Source organism: Xenopus tropicalis, chromosome 4 (assembly GCF_000004195.4).
Source record: "Xenopus tropicalis strain Nigerian chromosome 4, UCB_Xtro_10.0, whole genome shotgun sequence".
Lineage (NCBI taxonomy): Eukaryota > Metazoa > Chordata > Amphibia > Anura > Pipidae > Xenopus > Xenopus tropicalis.
Window position 1 is genome coordinate 17,705,401 of NC_030680.2, and position 15,101 is coordinate 17,720,501.

General features: G+C 39.2%; 1 protein-coding gene across 1 annotated transcript in view; it reads right to left on the minus strand.

The window, feature by feature from the left end:
• LOC108647437 (cleavage stimulation factor subunit 3-like) overlaps positions 1 to 15,101 on the minus strand; it is a 59,853-nt gene that overhangs the window by 6,602 nt on the left and 38,150 nt on the right. Inside the window, exons 2-9 of the mRNA XM_031900516.1 lie at positions 9,452 to 9,484; positions 4,655 to 4,752; positions 3,235 to 3,301; positions 3,118 to 3,152; positions 1,689 to 1,815; positions 1,163 to 1,240; positions 426 to 588; positions 218 to 327 (exon numbers count right to left, since the gene is read on the minus strand). Coding sequence (XP_031756376.1) covers positions 218 to 327; positions 426 to 588; positions 1,163 to 1,240; positions 1,689 to 1,815; positions 3,118 to 3,152; positions 3,235 to 3,301; positions 4,655 to 4,734 — 660 coding nt within the window. The 5' untranslated portion in view covers positions 4,735 to 4,752; positions 9,452 to 9,484. The remainder of the gene's footprint in view (positions 1 to 217; positions 328 to 425; positions 589 to 1,162; positions 1,241 to 1,688; positions 1,816 to 3,117; positions 3,153 to 3,234; positions 3,302 to 4,654; positions 4,753 to 9,451; positions 9,485 to 15,101) is intronic.

Genomic DNA, 15,101 nt, shown 5'->3' on the forward strand with positions numbered 1-15,101 from the left:
GTTGTTTGGAATCAGTGTTGTTTGGAAATTCAAATGCTTGGTCAAATGAAACGCTCACTAGCCTGTGAGTGGCCAACTTAGACCAGTACTTCCCAGCGGAATGAAGATATCTGTCATACATTAGTATCATCAGTACCATGTAAATGAATTCAGTTAACTAAAAAGAGAATAATGACAGTTAACAGTACTATAAGCTTGAGTCCAACCAATCACATACCCCTTTTTCAGCAAGCAGCTTGCTAGATTGTTCAAGGTATTGTCCGGCTTCATACCAGATGTCCGGATGATGTCCCAGTACCAACAAACACTGCTCATATGCAAACATAACTGCAAAATAAATACAAACGTTGCTTATATAACAATATATTGGTGGGTGGGTGGGTGGGAAAGTGCTCCAAACCAGTCACTGCTGTAAGTTACTTTACCTCTTTTTGTTATTAGGGTCTGGTCCTCTGTTCGCAGAGGGTTACTCTTCTCCCACTGTATATATTTTTTCCACATTTCCACCTGCTGTGCTTCCTGGGGTGTGTTTTGAGGAGGCACGGAAGGAGCATTGCGATCCAGACCTTTCATCACCGTTTCATATTCCTTAATCAAAATACATTTATACAGTCACACAAGAGATAAGCCGATTCTACTAGTATTGCCTTGACTGCTAAGTCTTAAATGACACTGAAGCCATTGTTAGGGTAATGTGTAATACAGGTATGGGATTTTTTTTATCCAGAAAGTTCCGAATTATGGGAAGGCTATCTCTCATAGACTCCATTATAAGCAAATAATTCTAATGTTAAAAAATGATTTCCTTTTACTAAGTAATAAAGAAAAAGCTGAAAAAGAATTTAAGCAGGTATGGAGATCCAACTTATGTAAAGACCTGTTAACAGGAAAACCCCAAGTCCCCAGCATTCTAGATAACAGATTCCATACCAGTGTTTTTTTTATACTGCAATAACATTTGTGGCCTAACAAATCAGTTATCACTTGCTAGCAATAACGGAACTGAATGGAACATACAGCAGTGATTGTAGACCAATAATTAAATATATATATATCATGTCTCCTAGCCTGTAAGACACACAGAGCACAAAGCTCAGTAAATTCAAACTTGATCAGAATAAAATAAAATAAACCGCCCATCCACTGAAACAGCTGGGATTACCTTTGCAACTCTTCTTGCATTCATGTAATCTCTACTTCTGTCTTCAATCATTTTCTTTGCCAAATGGATGTTGATACCCTAAAGAATATTTAGAGAGTTATTTCCATTTCCATTTTTAATGCCTTTAAGAGGCAGTGTACTCCCCTTTTCGACACTAGTGCAATGAATCGGCTTGCTGTGAATGTGCTGACATTGTTTTGCCTTTTGTATTAATTAAGAAATATCTAATTTTATTTGTTATTTCTTGCATTTAACAAAGCAAAATCTAAGAATGAAGGTAGTCACTATTTTCTTCTTTGCCCTACAAAGGTAAGACAAATCAGCAGAGAAGCCCTCTATATAAATCCCTCCCGTTCCCCAGCTGCAGCCAGTTAGGCTATGAGTTAAGGGTCAGTTCAATATACAAAGGCTTCTTAGAGGACTGCTCGCTCGTTTTGATTGCACTCATACAAAAAAAGGGCTTTTGTTTCTCTCTTACTATATTTGCCCCGATTCTGGGCGTAGAGCTTTAAATTATGCAATTTACCTCTTCATACTTGTTGTAATCCCTCCAAAGCTGTTCGATGTTAATCATGGGGTTGACACAGCCTCGCTGGTAAACTCTGCGGACGGCCGTAATCCTTTGGTTCTCAGCATAAGATCCCACAGCTTCACTATATGCCAAAAATAAAGACGATATAGAGACATTCAAGCATATTGTTTTATAGGTATAAAGCTAGGAAACATATTCTTTGTTTCACCCTTTATTATTTAGTGACAGTCAAACATTCTGTTGTCAGTTTTATATTTAGGAAATTATTTGGGAAAAACTAAGCCGGCAGCTCTGTACTTAGCCTGGCATTTTGCATTTCAAGCAGCTCATGGTGTTTGCAGACTGGCATTTGGATGGGCAGGCAGTGGCAAGGAATTTTGGGCATTTTTTTATCAGATGGCATTATTTTCTTCAAAAGTACTGTTTTAAAGTAGTACACCACAAATAATGGGATTTTTCCCCATTAGCTTTCTGCTTCTTTTTTGTTGTATATATTTTAAATCCATTAATTTCCCCTTTCGTGTTTCCCAGTGGAAATTCGGAAAGGTGGTTCTGACTACTTGGCCAGCACAGCGTCTCTGGGTGCAGATCACCATTCTGCACACTGAAGCAGACACATGGTTTCTTGGCCTGTGAAATTGGGAAAAAAGTGGAGAGCAGACCGGGCCTTGTTTTCTAGCAGAACAAAAAATGTTTTATCTTTATTGGAAGACAGTGTTGCTGCCCACTTTTTTCCAATTTGACATTTTGAGGGAGTATGGAAAGCCTAGGCACATGCAGCACTCTCTCCCATTGGTAGCAGTGGTGAGCTTGAGCGGCTAAAATTGCATTTTAATTCTACATAGCCAAAGGCTACACTACAAACAGGCTTTTTTGTAGATGCGTCTGCACCCGAAACCACTGCACCGGCCCAAGCGCAAGCATATGGTGCTGATTTAGGAAGTGAATCCATTCTGGGTGTCTTCACCCAGGCATATTCAAAAAATAATTGGAGCCAGAGGCTTTATACGTTTTACCTTTATGTGGTTTATTCGCAGGCTGAGAATCAGACCCATGTGGCTGTAGCCTAAATTTGAATTTCTGCTACTCAGCAGCTGCCATTAAACAAGTGTGTGCTTGCTAAACTATAGCTGTGTGATGCTATTTAGGTATTTTGGTTTAACGCAGCCATTGCTCCAAGATACCAGAACTTACTGTGTTCCTAATGTTGCTGTCTGGAACATGGAGCTTTGCAGAATGTAATAGGAGAACTAGACAAGCTGGAAAGCTCAGTGTCTGCTACTGACCAACAGGCAAACTTTGAGCAAATAACTCAACTACTTGCCCTGAAACCTCATAGCCAGACAGAAGCTCAGCTGAGTTAGCCGGTTTAAGAAATGTGAGTAAGGGATTTTTGCAGATCAAGCTTTCCACATTCACTTACACTCCTTTCAGGAAATTGATGTAGTCGACCCATATCTGCAGAGAGAAGAACAGCAACGTTAGCCTAGGCGGAGCCCTAGCCATAAGGCAATGACTTGAGAAAAGAACAAGGAGTTACCTGATAGGACATGATTTCCATGCCAATTTTATCAAGCGCAAAGTCATACGCCTGTGCCATTTTCTCCCTAGAAGAAAAAGCAGAATAAATTATTAGCATTGGTATACAAAGGGGCAAGATTCATAGCCTCTGAGGCACAATACGGAACCTCTCCCTCTCTTTAATGGCTGGCTATCCTGGGTGAAAAAGAGGTTGACATTAATACAGTCCTGGCAAATGACGGACAGATGAAGTAGGGCAAAGTTTGTATTTGAGTGTCTTTTAACTGTTTCTGTGCCAGTGAGGAAACCAACTGTGCTCACTGTCCCCAAGTAAAAAAAGAGCCATGTTGGCTGTTTTGAAGCACTAACATCACCCACTGGCATCAGATGGAAACTATGCAGGTCATCCTCTACCTTTTGCCCAAAAAATGCAAGGCATTTGCAGAGTTCCTCCCTTATGTCAGTTGGAAGTGACATGCATCAAGTCACGGTGCGACACATGTAGGGTGTTCTGAACACAAAAAGGTTCTGAAAAAGTCATTCATGACCCCTGGGGGCACAAATGCAAGAGCACAAAGTAGTGCCAGGTGTCCCCCTTCGCGTCACACTCTGCATTGAGTGCCAGATGAAAAATCCAGAGCTCAGTGACGAGCGCAGGGCCAGAAGGCGCCACTAGCTCCAACGCAGGTCACACCTCCTGCTGCTCTGTACCTTATGCTTCTGAATGAGGCAAAATGTACAAGACAGAAGGGGGAATGCCTATGCGCCCCACGCATTACTAATACAGCACTGTCTAACGCAGTCAGCCCTGTATTAGTGAAGGGAGTTTCAGGTCTCTAAAATGGAGGGCAGATGACTTTTTCCACCAGAGGCCACTGTTTCATTGGAGCCTGTGTATGAGATTTAGCTGGTTGCTTTGCAATATAAAGATACATATCTCATTCCCTCTGCAGAATAACAGGTGTCAATATTTTACTAAACATTTACAGAGAAACAAAATAATGTAAACCCTATTTACAGACAGGCTATAGTTGCAATTTACAGAAGCCACGCACGGTGCTTGGCCGGAATGACAAATTAGTAACCGATTATGGTGGAATATGGTGATTTTCTGATAACCAAAAAGGGGCACATTTACATTTTCAGGTGGCTCATTGCCATTGAATTCCAGTTGATTCAGTATGTTACCCGGCTGCCAGACGGCTGAAATCTTCCCTGGACTTGGTGGTATCTCCAGGGTCCCCATAGCGAAAAGACTTAGACACCAGATAAGCACAGTACTATGACGGTACTAAAACAAGAATGAGGGCTACAGTACAGAAGGAAAGCTAAACTAACCAAACAAAACTAAGACTTGTATTTGTTTGGTGTCAGTGTTGCAAATATAGCCCATGGCAGGAGGAAAGAAAACCGTAGTATTTTTGTAGCCTATTACTTACTTGTAACTTGGCAGTTTCCCTTTGGTTTCCCGCACATAGGACACATAGCATTTCCACAGATCTATGTGCAAGACTTTCATGAGGCACCTCTGGAACAGCTGTGGACAGAATTGGAGGAGAAAACTTTAGACCCTTAAAAGTTTGATGTGTGTGTTATAGAAGTAGTGGGTATTTGGAATCTCTGGTTTGAGCTGGTGATTATGAAATTGCAGCAAAACCTACATCATTTGGGGCAGCACGACTCATTGGGATACACAGCATATATAGTTACAGATTCAAACGGGGTCACTCCCCTGGCACAGACACATTGGGGGTAGAGAGGCAGCCAGACAATCCCATTTCAAGCAGCTGGTTGCCTAGTATGCAGATATTAGGGTGCCAATGGGCTACAGATACAGTGCCATGCTAATCTCTAAATGCTCGGTTTTACTTTGAAGCACATAGGTGATTTCTTTTTCCAATGATAGTTTGCCTCTGGTCCAATGTACACACGGGGAAGGCCCCTCAAGCTAACAGCACTGGAGCTCTAGTCATTAGAATAAATGTTGCTGGATGCGAGATAACCAGTAGGAAACAGAGATTAGCCCACACCATATAGTAAGGCTTTGGTATAATATTATTGTAGCTTGCAAGTACCCTAATATTATGGGTAGCAAACCTAAATTTAAAATATGTTAGTGAATAATCCCCCCATAAAATAGGGATATTATTAGACACCAATGCCTATAAACCATATACAGATAATGGAATATTTTGCAACAGCTCAAACTGAGCTAAGTAAAGCTATATTTGGGATTTTTTGTCTTTATTGTTGAAACTGCTTGCCCTTAGAATTAACCCTTCCCTGCCAGCTGCACTTTGTCTGCAAATATTCTTTTCCCACTGGCGATAACGTAACGTGAAAATACAGTATCTTTGTTAATGCAGGCATTTCTGTAAATGTATATTTTTCTGCAGCTCTCGCTTTGGAATTTTAAGTCAGGGCACCTTGGACCTTAGCAGCCTAGATAATGTCTTAATGACCAATTGAAAGATGAGTAGGGCAGGTTCTGATAAGTAAGTGAAATCATTAAAAACTTCGAATGAATCTGCTTTCTGCTCTGTATTACTACATAGTTGGACCTCTCTTTGTTGCTTAAACAGCCTCTACTCTTCTTCTTTCCATTGTAAAATGGGATTTGCCTCCATTCATACCTAAGAAAATTGGCACTAATGTTAGGGATCAGGTCTGGCTCACATCTGAGCCAATTTGGGATTTCTGTATAGATACAGGGGTATCAAACTCAATCACATAAGGGGGCCGAAATCTAAAACACAGGCTAAGTTGCGGGCCAAATTTTTTATAAATATACTTAGTAAGATACTAAGGGGTATATTTATCACAATGTGTAAAAAGTGGAGTAAGACATTACTGGTGATGTTGCTCATAGCAGCCAATAGATGCTTTGCTACTATTGAAATCTGATTACTGATTGGATGCCCTGGGCAACATTACTGGTAATGCTTCACTCCACTTTTTACACAGCATGATAAATATACCCCTTAGTCTTAGTTACTATGTGAGGAAAATGATCAGGCTGGATGGTCAGACACAGTCACCAAGGGCCACATAAAACAGCCAGGGGGGCCGGATTTGGCCCCCGGGCCTTGTGTTTGACATATATGGTATAGAACATAAAAATTCTTCCACTCCCATCTCAGCAAACCCATTCTGTATGAGTCTTGTTTTACACGATGGGTTATCTTCCTGCTGAAATGGGACCAATGTAGGAAGCATGGAGTTGTTAAAGGAACAGTAACACCAAAAAATGAAAGTGTATAAAAGTAACTAAAATATAATGTGCTGCTGCCCTGCACTGGTAAAAGTTGTGTGTTTACTTCAGAAAGTCTACTATAATTTATATATTAAGCTGCTGTGTAGCCATGGAGGCAGCCATTCAAAGGAGAAAAGGCACAGGCACATAGCAGATAACAGATAAAACACTATTGTATTCTACAGAACTTGTCTGTTATCTGCTAAGCAAACCTGTGCCTTTTCTCCTTTTTTCCAGCCTGAATGGCTGCCCCCGGGGCTACACAGCAGCTTATTATATAAATTATAGTAGTGTTACTGTAGCAAACACACCAATTTTACCAGTGCAGGGCAACAGTGCATTATATGTTTATTACTTTAAAGCTCTTTTATTTTTTGGTGTTACTGTTCCTTTAAGAATTACACTGGATAATGTAGCAGCACCTGTGTCAGTTTTAGTAATATAATTCTAAGCAGCTTATATATTCTATTTTCATCATGAAAAAAAAATTGTTTTTGGGTGTAGAACCTTTAAATTCCAGTAATCAGAAGGAATGCATGAATAATTTTGCCCATATGGTGTATATAGGGTACAACAAACCTTTTCATTACTTTTTACAAAATCTTTCCCAAGTCCACGGTTCAATAAAATGTTGGACCCACAGATAAAATGAGCAACTTAAGTTCTGGGGAGTTGTGCCCCAAATGGTCTCCTAACCTGCTGAACAACAAGTTTGGGGCACAACGGCTGAGGCTCCAGTCAAGTCAGTGGCAGAATTTTTTCCCCCACCCAAAGAGGGGGTTCTGTTGGCTAACATTTTGGAGAAATATATACCCTTTAGTTCTTGTAGTACCCGAAACAGCCATGTTTTCATAAGGTGAACCTACTACTCTACATGGCCAAAACCATCCTGACACCCCTTCTAATTACTGGAATTGGCTAATTAAGTCACAGCCATCATTGCTAACTCACATACCCCTGCCTCATACAATGACATTCCTTTGTGCTTCCTACTTTGTGGCAACAGTTTGGGGAAGGTCCTATTTCTATTTTAGCACTATAATGCCCCCAGGCACAGAGTCAGGCCCATACAGAGGGGTTTGCTAAGACAGGAGTGAAAGAACTTGACACAGAGCCCTGAACTCAACCCACTGAACACCTCTGAACTTAACTGGAATCCCTATTCAGGCCTGATCCCAACATCAGCACCCAGCCTCTTAAGTATGGATAGAAACAAACCCTACCAACAATGATGGAGCATCTATTGAAAAGCCTTCCTTTTAATAAGAACAGGGGAGCAACAGAGCAGCAAAGCAAGGACCAACTTGATATTAAGACCTATTGGTTTTGGAATGAGATGTTGGGAAGATGTGCCCACATACCTTTGCCCATATATTTGTTAAGAGTAACAACTTGGGCTCTGATGAGCAACAAGATGCTATTCACAATTTAACACCACGTTGATCACAAGCGGATAGTCGGGGAATCACTAAAATAAACATTGATAGTCAGAGGGAATTCTTACATGGGCAGCTTACTCCTTTTTTGAAATAAGGCCAATGAAAAGGCCTTGTGCTGAACATACTTTTTACCTATTGTATTAATTGTGTAAAGCCTATGCATTGTTATTTCTAGACAATAAAAAAGGAGCCACTCCATGCCTTGTCCTTGCAAGGAAGATAATCCCCCTGCATAATGGACTACTGTTTAGTTGTAAGACAAAACAGTCACAACTAAGGGTTAAGAGACCAGGTTCGGTATCTGAGTTAAACTAACTGAACTAATTAATATTAAGATAGGAAGAGTGAAAGCAAAATACATTTTACTAAAAAAAAATGTAATTAAATTAGAATGAATGAATGAATGAATTAAAAAAATGTAATTAAAGTAAATTAGAATGAATGAATTTAGAATGAATTTTTAGCACTATTCCTTTTGCTTATGAAGAAAATAGTTGTACATAGGTGTATACTGCCCCTTTAAATGAGACCCTTACATTCCAAACTGGAAAGCTGCAGAACAAAAATATTAATGGGAACCATATGTTCCCTAGATGCTACGTATGTTTCCTTTTCTATGGATTTAACATTTCTTTTTTTTTTTTTTAAATATACTTAAAATATACTATAAACCTGTTATCCAGAAAGTTCCAAATTACAGAAAGGCCATCTCCCACAGACTCTATTTTAAGGAAATAATTCACTTTTTTAAAAATGATTATTTTTATTCTGTAATAATAAAACAGTACTTGTACTTGATCCCAACTAAGATATAATTACCCCTTATTGGGGCAGAACAGCCCTATTGGGTTTATTTAATGGTTAAATGATTCCCTTTTCTCTGTAATAATAAAACAGTACCTGTACTTGATCCCAACTAAGATATAATTACCCCTTATTGGGGGCAGAACAGCCCTATTGGGTTTATTTAATGGTTAAATGATTCCCTTTTCTCTGTAATAATAAAACAGTACCTGTACTTGATCCCAACTAAGATATAATTACCCCTTATTGGGGGCAGAACAGCCCTATTGGGTTTATTTAATGGTTAAATCATTCCCTTTTCTCTGTAATAATAAAACAGTACCTGTACTTGATCCCGACTAAGATATAATTAATCCTTATTAGAGGCAAAATAATCCTTTTGGGTTTATTTAATGGTTAAATTATTTTTTAGCAGATTTAGGTATGGAGATCTAAATTACGGAAATATCCCTTATCTGGAAAACCCCAGGCCCCGAGCATTCTGGATAACAGGTCCCATACCTGTAGCATTTCATGGTGAATCCTTTCTTCACATGTATGAGCTCCCCAGACATATTATGTGCATGTATATACACTGTTTATTACAGTGGAGCAGCTGAAGATATCAGACAAACAGTAGCCCATCTGGCCATGCAGGGGGAAGGCCGTACCTCACACACCTGTTTATGGGCAGTTTTACTGGATGGACCGTATTATTGTATAAATACATGTACGAGGCAGTAGGTTCTCTGGACACTCACCTTTTCAACTTTGTCATCATTTTTAGCTTTTACCTGTAGTGAAATTGAACAGAAAATTGGTTAAGGATGCCCTTCTTCAACTCAAAGTTTTTCATGCAAGGCCAACTTAAACATGCTTTTAATAAAATGTTATTTTTCCCCAGGGTTCCCCCAAATCAAATACAAATTTCAGGATTGAGCTGAATTAGAGAACTTTTTGCAGGATTCGGACACAGCTGTTTGTCCAAACCAAATCTGAACCATTACATTGAGGTGCCTTTATACGCCAGACAAATTAAACCGGTATATATCTGTTCCCAAAGGATTCTGCGCAGCAGTTTAACTCTACTCAAATGTAACCTATACAAATAAGAGTTCTGATTCGTTTCCGCATTGGGCTAAATCAGTTGTAGATTCGGTGCATCCTAGTTAATTCTGCAGTTTTTGTGCATCAGGATCTGCAGTAGGGATAATATAACGGAGTATTATATGATTGCTCCAAATAAGGGGTGGCCAATACGTCGATCGCGGTCCACCAGTCGATCCCCAGTGGATTTCTGCGTGAATGCTTACATACGCTGCATCGCCTACGTACGCATTCACGCCACACTTCCGCATTCCGTGTCAGTCCGGTCGATCGCGACCGAGTCTGGCCACCCCTGCTCCAAATCCTTGGTTATCAAAAATGGTGCTGAAAGCCTTAGCCTGATGCTAAATGTGCTGTTTGACCAACACACAAAGGAATAATAGTTGCCATCTAAATGCCTTTAGCTGCCTCTCACCACCTATTTCTAATATACATAGTTAGGCTAAAATGTAATCTATAAGGACTGGAGCAGGCAGATGTCTAAACATAATAGCCAGAACACTACTTCCTCCTTTTACAACCCTCTAAGCCGATATTTAGAGACCAATCAGTGACTTGCGGGGGGCATATGGGACAAAACTGCTGTTAGTTTGCATTTGACCTGCGGGCTCACAAACTAACTGAACAATAATGTCCCATGTGGTCCCCCTAAAGTCACTGACTACTTCCTGCTTTCAGCTCTCTAACCTCTTAGTTAGTGTTCTGCGTCATTATGTTAGACATCTGTAGGAATTAGAAATTTTTTTTTTTTTTTTCATTTTGGACAGTCTATCTATTTTATCCAGTTTCATTTTCACACTGAACTGTTCCTTTAAAGGGGGGCTCACCTTTAAATTAACTTTTTATAAGTCATAGAATGTTCAGTTCTAAACAATTTTAATTTGACTTCATTATTTATTTTTCATTGTTTATGAATTATTTGCCGTCTTCTTCTGATTCTTTCCAGCTATGAAATGGAGGTCACTGACCCCAGAAGAAAACAAACTTGATCTGTGATTGATCTTTTCATTACTTATCTTACTATTCCGTTCCTCTTCTATTCATAGTCCTCTCTCTCTCAACCACTATCTGGTTGGCAAAGCAACTGGAACCCTAGCAACCCGATAGCTGCTGAAATTTCACACTAGAGAGATTTCTGAACAAAAAGCGAAATAATAAAAAAACTAAAATAAAAAATATGAAGACCAATCGCAAACTGTCTCAGAAATATACTCTCTACATCGTCCTAAAACTAAACTCAATGTTGAACAACCCCTTTAAGGTGAATTAACACCCCCCTATAGCCAGTTCTCATGTTTCGTGATGGTTCTGAGCAGCACTGCCTTTACATTACTTGTCAGAGAGACAGATTGTAATTAGAGAGGAGAGAAACATTGCTTTACAGGCCAGAAGAACACATACAAATGACTGTAGGGTTCCAAACAATAAGGATCCCTGTTCCCATTACTCTAATAATGGGTAGAGATATGCAATAGTGAGTAGAATAGGGGAATGGGGACATATTTATACCATTTTAATTGGTTTCAGATAAAAAAAATTCTGAAAGATTCTCCATACTAGATACGACTGCAAAATATTGACAATACATGACAAACTCTTGAACAATTCTGTGCATTTTTACAGGGAGCTCAGAAAGGCAGTTCCAGAGCAAGCGTGCAGGCACTGCAACTTGGAGCACCAGTAATATTGCCACGGATATACAAGGAAATGAAAACAGTTAAAGGTCCAGCTTCCGCTTTTGCTATTATGTACATGGGCTGCGGTTGGTCTAGTTGTTTTCTCAGAGGACTTTTAAAAAAATGTTGTTGACCATTTCTAAAATTTGCCTTTGAAACAACAGATTACCTTGTGAGTGGTTTTTGGCTAATGACGCACTGGTGACCAGCGGGGGGGAAAGGTGGTCCCTTGCCTTGGTCTCCCTGAATGCGTGTGTGCCAACATGCACAGGATCAGCCCTACAGCACATTTTGTCATGAAAATTCATAATTTAATGTTTCCATGCAGACATCTGCAGTGTGTGTGCAATGATGGGCTAATCCTGGGCATTCAGGGAGAGGAAGGGTACAGATCAAACAATGTGCCATTGGCCCTAAAGGAGAACTAAACCTTAACTAAGAAATAGGGCAGAAATGCTGCACATTCTGTTTGGGGCTTCTGTTCCAGTCCAAGGCCCCCACAACTCTTTAGCAGGGAAGATCAGTGCCCCCTAAGATGGCCCCCAGTAGCCCCCTCATCTTCTTTCTGCTAATTCACTGCACATGCTCTGGGCTGCTGGCACTTAACTGAGCTTAGGGGCCCACTCACCATTTATATAATATAAATGGCACCATATAAGGCTGATAAGTATTTCACTTAGGTTCACATTACATGGCAGCTCAAACCACTGCAGTCTGCATCAGAACTGAATAATCAGCCCTGTAGCTTCATCTTTTATTACAGGCCAATCTCATTTTCTGCTTGATAATTTGCAATGACCCCTAAGCTTAGCTTCGCAATAACTGGCCAGAGCCCACTGAGCATGTGCAGTGCCAGTGACACTCCTTAAAAAATCCAAGATGGGGAGCTCCTGTGACAACTATAAAGGCCCGGATCATTGCTAGTATAGATATGCTGAAAGTGAAGTTCAAAATAAATAAAAGATAGCATTTCTAGCCACATTCATTTTTAGGGTTTAGTTCTTTTATAAGGGAAAAATAATTAGACAGGGCCTAAATAAAACAAAACAAAAATGAAAAAAAAAATTACCAGAAATCTAATTTATTAAAGTCTTGTTTTCTGGGATCACTCTCCATAGATAGCATTTTAAATGTGTTGTTAATGAAAGGTCAAAGAGAAAGGCAGATAAATAAGAAATGAAGACCAGCTTCAAAACTGCTTAGAATACAGTGATCTATAACATACTGAAGCTGAACTGTAAAGGGTAACTTTAATAATAAAAGACAACTGGAAAAAAACTGCAGCTATTGCTTTTAAAATGTATAATATATTTATATCTACATGGAACCAATACACTTGATTAAAAACAGGCATAAGCAATAAACATGGAGTCCATTTAATGTTCAAGTTTATTATATTAAGGACACAATAATCCCAAAACTAATGTTTTAAACACATCAATAGCATTTATATTTACCACAATAGACAATTTGAATGGTATCTGACAAAGACATTGTACTCACAGTAGTTGGTGTGCTTCTCTGAAAATGTAAAAAATGCAGAAAACAATGCATTTCTTTGGTACACAACCCTTTAGTACAGTTCCTTGCTATATTAGTTGCCCTGATTAAGTTACACGCAGACCATTTTCTTACATAGATTAATAGATCTTCCTATAAGTAGAATTTATGCAGCCATTTTTATAAGGTTTGATATAGTTGTAATACGTACCAGTGTCCCTGTATACTAATATACTAACATTACTGCCGCTGTTCTCCCTGAGGGGAGTAAAATGTTTCCGGATTGTATTGTTCTTTTACCATCAGGTCTCTAATCACACAAATCATTCATCTATAGTACACAAACCACGTACACGTAACCAATTTTCGTTTGTTCCCTCCACTGACATTCAGGGCTGAATTATCAGATATGGAGGTAGAAAACAAAAGGCAATAATGTATAACCTAATGGTTGGCGGATTAAAATCCCCATGATTGCATAAAATACGCACTTTAAAAATTTAGTAACCTGAACTATAACGCTTTACAGAGCAAACCGGCAAACTAAAGCAAATCACGCGAATGCCTCAGAAAAGCTTATTTAACACACAAAATTGACTGTCTATAAGACAAAGTAAATAGTTTGAATACTACATGGCATTTGAAAGACAGTGCAGAAAATAAGCTCCTGCTAACGTTTCATGCTTGCAAACCAATCAGAGCACTTGAAGTAACATGAACTAAAACGCTTTACAGAGCAAACCGGCAAACTAAAGCAAATCACGCGAATGCCTCAGAAAAGCTCATTTAACACACAAAATTGACTGTCTATAAGACAAAGTAAATAGTTTGAATGCTACATGGCATTTAAAAGACAGTGCAGAAAATAAGCTCCTGGTAACGTTTCATGCTTGCAAACCAATCAGAGCACTTGCAGTAATATAGGCTAAAACGCTTTACAGAGCAAACCGGCAAACTGAAGCAAATCACGTGAATGCCTCAGAAAAGCTCATTTAACACACAAAATTGACTGTCTATAAGACAAAGTAAATAGTTTGAATGCTACATGGCATTTGAAAGACAGTGCAGAAAATAAGCTCCTGCTAACGTTTCATGCTTGCAAACCAATCAGAGCAGTTGCAGTAACATGTTCTAAAACGCTTTACAGAGCGAACCGGCAAACTGAAGCAAATCACGCAAATGCCTCTGAAAAGCACATTTAAAACACAAAATTGACTATCTATAAGACAAAGTAAATAGTTTAAATGCTACATGGCATTTGAAAGACAGTGCAGAAAATAAGCTCCTGCTAACGTTTCATGCTTGCAAACCAATCAGAGCACTTGCAGTAACATGAACTAAAACGCTTTACAGAGCAAACCGGCAAACTAAAGCAAATCACGCGAATGCCTCAGAAAAGCTTATTTTACACACCAAATTGACTCTCTATAAGACAAAGTAAATAGTTTGAATGCTACATGGCATTTCAAAGACAGTGCAGAAAATAAGCTCCTGCTAACGTTTCATGCTTGCAAACCAATCAGAGCACTTGCAGTAACATGAACTAAAACGCTTTACAGAGCAAACCGGCAAACTGAAGCAAATCACGCGAATGCCTCAGAAAAGCTCATTTAACACACAAAATTGACTATCTATAAGACAAAGTAAATAGTTTGAATGCTACATGGCATTTGAAAGACAGTGCAGAAAATAAGCTCCTGCTAACGTTTCATGCTTGCAAACCAATCAGAGCACTTGCAGTAACATGAACTAAATCGCTTTACAGAGCAAACCGGCAAACTAAAGCAAATCACGCGAATGCCTCAAAAAAGCTTATTTAACACACCAAATTAACTCTCTATAAGACAAAGTAAATAGTTTGAATGCTACATGGCATTTGAAAGACAGTGTAGAAAATAAGCTCCTCCTAACGTTTCAGGCTTGCAAACCAATCAGAGCACTTGCAGTAATATAGGCTAAAACGCTTTACAGAGCAAACCGGCAAACTGAAGCAAATCACGCGAATGCCTCAGAAAAGCTCATTTAACACACAAAATTGACTGTCTATAAGACAAAGTAAATAGTTTGAATGCTACATGGCATTTGAAAGACAGTGCAGAAAATAAGCTCCTGCTAACGTTTCAGGCTT